The following is a 6,689-nucleotide window of genomic DNA, read 5'->3' as shown; positions in this document are numbered from 1 at the left end:
AGGAAATAAATGAAAGTGCAAGGAAAATAGAGAAGCACACTCAGGATCGCTTATGTTTAGCTGCATCATCAACTGCATTTCTCTGCAAGAAAACAGGGTGGAAATGATTTCAGAAAAGGCTAGTAATTACCAGAGCTCACTCCCGCCAACAATTTTAGGCCTCAACAACCAGGCTCAGGGAGGTCTCGTGCAGAAATTCCCATGGCATCTTTCACTCCTACACAAATAGCTCAGAATCTTTCCTATGACTCAGTTTACCAAATAACTTCAAAGGAGCCCTAACAGCTGCCGGTTGGGAAAGAAAGGTCTCAGCTTGCAGAARAGAGACAACCTCCCGCTCTGATTGTGCCCACAGGCAGCAAGGTCACTGTCAGCAGGAGCTTCCAATAAGACAGGCCACAAAACCATTCCCAAAACAACCTCCCTGGGTCTCTGCACRCAGGTAAGGTTTGTACATCTGCTGCTCTTCCTCTCACTACTGCCAAGCCAGYTCATGACACAACCTCGATATTCCTGCAGCACTTCAAAATGTATTTTTAAAGATGGMAAGAAAAGCAGTTTTACCTATGGGATCATTTCCTGGCTGTTCCAATTAGTCAAAAAAAAAGCGGAAACTGGTACTGAGAGGAGGAGGAGGAGGAGGTATGGAGCAGGGAAAGCTGTATGACCCCAGTTGCACACTGTCATTTCCTAAAATCTTCTTCTTAGCACTACAGAGTACTGGATAGAGTTTCTGAAAAAGACTATTTTCCAAATAGCCACATGGATCAGTGACAACCACACTGCATTTCTCCAATCCTTTGCCAGTAACAGTTTCACACTCGCTGCGTGGGATTAATGTTGTCCTGAACTTACCCATTTTCCTGCAGAGCCAAGATTTAGGTGGGTTGTTTTTTTTTTCCCAGAATTCATCAAGGTTAGTCCCTGGTATTCCTGCACTTATTAAAATATTAGCATCAGCAGATGCTGCTCAGCAAAATTTTGTTAACATTCCTACGTGAAAAATGCACAGCAAAGCACTCCAAATGTTTAACAATTGCTCTTTATCACCATTCCTAGTTTTTGAAACAGGAAGCAAACAGGAAAGAAGACTTCTGAAGAGACAAAATCAGAAAAAAAAAGTGATGAGTTAAGAGCTTCTTATAATAAAATGTAGAGTCTTAACAATATTGGGTTATACATTCTGTTTCCCCCAGCAAATAAATTTTTCCCCCAGTCTCTAAATTTCCAGCTTGGGATAGTCAGTCTGTTTTTCCACAGATTTCTGCTTTACATCTGTTTAATCCAACAGGCTTGAAAAGCCAACCATTATAAAGATCCAGGTCACCTTCAGGTCACATCAACTAAAAGTTTGAAAGGGCTTTATTTTATAAGCATTAAAAAGAGGAAAGCCTAATTAAGCATGAATACAATCCCTACTTAAGTAGGCTGGATTGSAACAATTTCTAGTAAGAAGCTCTTTTAAATGTTTATTTAGAAAATCTCCCATGTGAAAAGCAGCAACAAGATCAGGARAGCTGCTCAGCCTCAGAGACCTCTCTGTTACAGGGCACAGTATTCATCTGCTATTGCACAACCTGCCATAAAGCCCATCTGAGGCAGGAACAGCAGCAGTGGTTGGTGTTCCACTACTTTTTAAACAATGCAGGTGTGTGTGTATCTCTGTTGCACCATTCACACACTGYATCACGGCTGTAGTAACGACTCAGCCATTCAATAAGTGAAAGCTATGAAGTAGGACAACTGCAGAGGAAAAATAGGACACACGTTTACATGTAATGAAACTTAGTCAACACAAAAAGCTTTGGAGAGAGATGAGAAATCACAGATTTTCAGTGTTCTGCATCACTGTGGCCTTCACCAGAAAGGCAAATTACTCAGTATTTTTCAGAAAATACTCAGTAGCCAACAAAAATATTCTAATTAGGATTTACYAAAATATTATATGGAAACTAATATTTTGACTACAATCTTCACAGGAGCTACAAWTGCAATACTAATTTAGTAAGCCCACCAGTGGAAACTGTAGGTTTGGAGTATTTAAAATTAGGTGTGATGAAAGAACCATCTTTTTTGAGCTCAGGCTGGAGGAAAGGTGGGAGGCAGCCAAGCTCACTAAGCCCAGTGGAGGAACTGCATTTCAGGAACCTCAAACAAGTGAACTCTAATAGCTCCCTGTGTAAAACSATGTCTAAAAGTAACTTCATGTTTGTTTTTGTCCAAAGTGAATGCAACCTGGCAAAGACTGAATTCCTTATAAAGAAGATGTGAAAAGCTTTACAAGCTTTTAACTAAATCCTACAGTTCTGAAAACATATGCCTCCATTTTTCTATTCAGAGCAATAGAGGAAAAATATAAATGCTTTTTCAACATTTTTCTAATCTAAAAGCTATGAGTGTCAACATTCATCATYGCTAAAGGAAAACTAAAAACCCTGAAAGTATTTTAGGAGAAGGATTTATTTCAGATGTTCATTTCCAAATGCCTTTAAGACAACGATGTACTGTAGCAAAACTGGCTGGTTTACTACTTCAATTTCAAAATATGAAACACATGAAAAAGGAAAATCACTTCAGAAAATAATCAAGAAATGTTCAGAAGAATATGTACACCCCACCAATAGTTTTATTGCTGAAAAACTTGCAGGTACAGATGTGCAGTTCTTAATAAGGAATACACCTAGATTATTGTGGAAGAAAATAGCACACTATTTTAAGGCTCAGAAAGAAAACCACTTTTAAATAGTGAACACACAGATGAAATATTGCAAAATGAAGCAAGTCTAACAGCCAACATTTATTAAAGCTTTAGTGCTGAAATTGCCTCTGTTGTCAGAACACAACATTTGGCATCAAGATGAGACACTTGCAAATGGCTTAATATATTGGATGTAATTCTGCTCCTATTGAAGTCAAGGAATGCAATGGCAACAAAACAACTTCATTTTCTGCAAAAGGGCTGGTACACAAACCTACCAAGGGACTGACTCATGGCTATAGAAAGSTGCCCAACACACCCCTGGAAGTTACTCTGTCACAGTGCTAGTGAGTGAAGCATAAAGCAGCAGACAAAATGAAGCTGACAGTGCTTGCTCTTGTAATTTCAAATCCATTAAGTGAGGTGCCATTGGAATACACCTGCAATATAYACTTTYTTAGCTTTCAAAATGAAAAGGATTYCAYAAACAYCACACTATAGAATTAATTGTACATAAGGGCACATTCCAACAAAACTCAGGCTGCTTGTAACACAATGARCCAGAGAAACAACTTTTGAAACACAAAAATGCATCATTTTCATCTTCCAATTATGACTGGAAATAAATACACAGAAAGAAAACCWCAGTGAACAATTTCTTTGTTGCAACRCAAAAACATGGAGATTATGTCCCAGCTCAAATGTACTAACTCTGGTAAGAACTTCTGAGCTCTTCTGACTACAAAATGAAACGCGCAGTGCCTGTGACGCTATCTGAGATATTTAGCAGCTAGTTCCCTAACAATCTAAAAACCCCATTTAGAGGGGGCTGACTTACTAAGCAAAAAATGCAAATCCTCAAAAATACATTTTCAATATTAGCTTTCTCCCTCCWTAGGTTTCTGGAGAATCCAGGTAAGAAACTAGTTGGTTCAGGTTTTGTTTTCAGTTTTGTTTTTTTTAGTTTCACCTTCAGCCTCAGGAAATTGAAACACAGCCTCTGTCAAGTACAGCCCTTGATTCAATGGTATGAAGTTTACACTTACCCAGTCTGTTGTACTAAATTTAAATTGACAGAAACTGCTTAGAACAATACACAAGTAAACTATTCATCTGACATAAGTTTTGTTCTTCTGTGTGATATTTTGCCATGTCTACAGAGCTTTTCCTGAAATTCTTCACCTTTTCCTTAGCTGGTTTTTCAGAAGACTGCCTATTTCCAGCACCAACAGAAGGTTTACATAATTACTAGTTCAGTTGTCATGTTAAAGTTGCACCTATACTCAGCCTAAGCCATTTTCATATGAGTACTTTTAAAAGCTATGATCAACAGAGGAAAAAAAATATAAATCCAAGTTTAAAACAACTCTTGCAACACTTAACAGCATTATAAAATTGTAATACATACTACTTACAAAAGAACAGAAAATTTATCTGTGGCTGCCTTTGCTTTAGAACCGGCCTTGCATGTGCAGACCTAGTTCTCCAAACATCAGTTTGGGATAAAGAAATTTATAGATCTACATCTTTTGAAGATACCACTTTGAGGTGGGATGAGAAACAAACCTTAAAAGCTTTCAGTTAATGACAACCTRCTTGCTTCTACCTATAATTTAACAAAATAAAATACAGTCTTAAAATCCTACAAAAACACTTCAACCCTTATTGCTTAGAGGAGCTTCATTTGCMCACCTCTTCAGACACAAGGATTTATTTGTGTGGCTTATTTTGAATCAGGAAAGTTCAAATCAGGGACAGCATCACCCACCAATAAACAAACTATTCAGACACCAAGGACATAAGATGAAGTATCCAAAATGACAGAATAGTCCACTTACATCAAAAAAGAAACCAAGACTCTATTAWTTGCTTCCTCTATTTTGTTATCCCACACTGGCTCTATATAAACCATCTGTGCTACACACACTTCAAGCCATCTTTCAGCTATCAACAGGGCTTCTGCAGTAAAACAAACAATTACTAATAGATGTATCTTAGAGACAGATTTTAAATCAAAAGGCACAGCGCTCCAGCGTTCTGTTATTAACTAAAGATCAGAACGAAACAGTAGAGATGTTTTTCTGCACACCCGTTAGTAACATACAGAATGAAAGACAGGGGGGAGCAACATTTGCTATCACACTCCCTCAGACAAGACAACACACAAAGAATGTGATTGAAAAAGTACTTCCAAGTGATCATTCTTAAAGTTTTTCTTTTCYAACTAGAATCATGCAAACCAAAGGAAAGAACACAAAAAGCTATTGTAATTTGCAGTAACAAAAAAACATAATAAGGCATGTTGGAAACAAGTTACCAATGAAACTTAATCAGGTCTGCTAACCGGGGAGTTTTAGGAGTGACACAACTTCTKACAGGACTTGGCACACCCACCACTCAGCTATTGAAACAGGTAAAAAGTATCACACTTGACACGAAATAAACCTCTTCAGCCTAATTTACAAGAAAAGTTGCAACAATTCACAGCCGTATCATGCTAGATTCACCATCTAGGTGATTTCTCATTGGTAAATTCCGTGAAAGACTGAAACGTTAGTAAATGCGAGTTCTTCACACAAAAAATAAACCACTTCTCAGGTGTGAATTATTTATAGGAAAAGCATTTAATAAGACAGTCTGCAAATTGTATAGCCTKTAGTGAACCTAGAGTTATTGTCATTCAGGTTAAGAATAGGTGCCAGATCCGAGGAACCAGGCAGAGATCCACAATGCAGGAATCAGAGCTGTGTAAGGCACAGAAGGAAAGAAACCCTCTCTCCATTTAAAGCATGCTTCCRCTAGTGTACCTGCTGCTGAGGTACCTCTGGCCTCCTCTCCAGCATCCCGGCTCTCAGCCAAAGCAGGAATCAGAAATGACAGCCAGTTCTCTGATTCACACTACTGCTGCTTGGTCATACCATAAGGAAATCCAGTTTTTAAAGTGGAAAATAACTGCAAACAGGATATTATGAAATTTGGACTATTACTGCATGCTCAAAGACATTTCCTATGGAAGCAGTGTGCATGTGTTCTAGGCATCCCGGAAGAGTTAATCTGTGACACCCAAGTCACCGCAGGGTCTGTTCTGGTGTCACTGAATTGGGGCTGGGGGTGTGGGGTCTCTGCAGTCTCTGCTCAGACACACGCAGGACCCGCAGGCAAATGCAGCCCATTCACGTGTAACTTCATCACAGCCACCGAAACGCGGCAGCCAGAGCCCATCTCTGCTCCAAAGGCTGCAACACCCGAGGAAAGCAGGAATTACAGCAATTCACAGGGCCTCGCTCGGGGCGGACGCGAGACAGCGCGAACCCCGCACCGGCCGCCCSCGCAGAGCCCCGGCGGTCCCTCCCGGGGTGTGCTGCCGGCTGCCCCCGGGAACCCCGCCGACAGAGCGGGGGCGAAGGAGCCGAAAGACCCTCGGCTCCAGGCGGCGGCACCTCCGCATCCCACCGAGGGGCTGCGTGTCGCTGCAATGAGCGCTGCGGGGTCGCGGCCCCGCTGGCTCCCTCACCGCTGCCCCTCGCCCCCAGCCCATCCCGCACTGCCCCGGCGCACCCCCCGCCTGCCGCCACCCCCGGCTCCGCTGCCGCGGGCTCAGCGCAGGCCCCCGCTCAGCCCCGCTCCCGCCGTGCCCCGGCCCGGCATCGCGGACCTCGGGCATCCCSCGGCGCCCCCCGTTACCGGCTCCGTCCGTTCCCTGCCCCCCGCCCCGGCCGCTCCCGCCTGCCCCCGCGGCCCGGCCTGCCCCGCTCACCGTGTGCGAGTGCAGGCTCTGGCTCGCCTCGATTTGCGCTGTCAGCGGCACCGTGTCGTCCAGCAGCACCTTGCCGGCCGGCGGCTTCTCCATGAAGGCCATAGCGGAGCTGGGAGCGGGAGAACCGGCGCCGCCAACCCGCTTCCCGGGGCAGCTCCCGGCGCGGCCGCCGCTGTCAACACGGCAGCGCCACCGCCGCCGCGGGGCCTTAGCGCCGCCGCCCGCCGCTGCCGC

The 6,689-nt window shown here is 43.2% G+C and overlaps 1 protein-coding gene across 3 annotated transcripts in view; it reads right to left on the bottom strand.

Moving 5' to 3' along the window:
* Positions 1–6,664, bottom strand: part of PXK (PX domain containing serine/threonine kinase like) — a 33,373-nt gene extending 26,709 nt beyond the window's left edge. For 2 of the 3 annotated variants that reach the window (XM_057390354.1, XM_057390355.1), the window contains exon 1: positions 6,456–6,664. In XM_057390354.1, the coding sequence (XP_057246337.1) occupies positions 6,456–6,557 (102 nt within the window). In that variant the 5' untranslated portion in view covers positions 6,558–6,664. Of the gene's footprint in view, positions 1–5,505; positions 5,620–6,455 lie in introns of those variants that run through there. The other variant, XM_057390356.1, reaches the window with a different exon arrangement.
* Between the last annotated feature and the right edge of the window lie 25 nt (positions 6,665–6,689).

Source organism: Malurus melanocephalus, unplaced genomic scaffold (assembly GCF_030028575.1).
Source record: "Malurus melanocephalus ecotype Western Australia unplaced genomic scaffold, MMel_1.1 scaffold_24, whole genome shotgun sequence".
In the NCBI taxonomy this organism is placed as follows: Eukaryota; Metazoa; Chordata; class Aves; order Passeriformes; family Maluridae; genus Malurus; species Malurus melanocephalus.
Note: the sequence above shows the minus strand (reverse complement) of the source record. Positions and strands in the feature narration are given on the sequence as shown.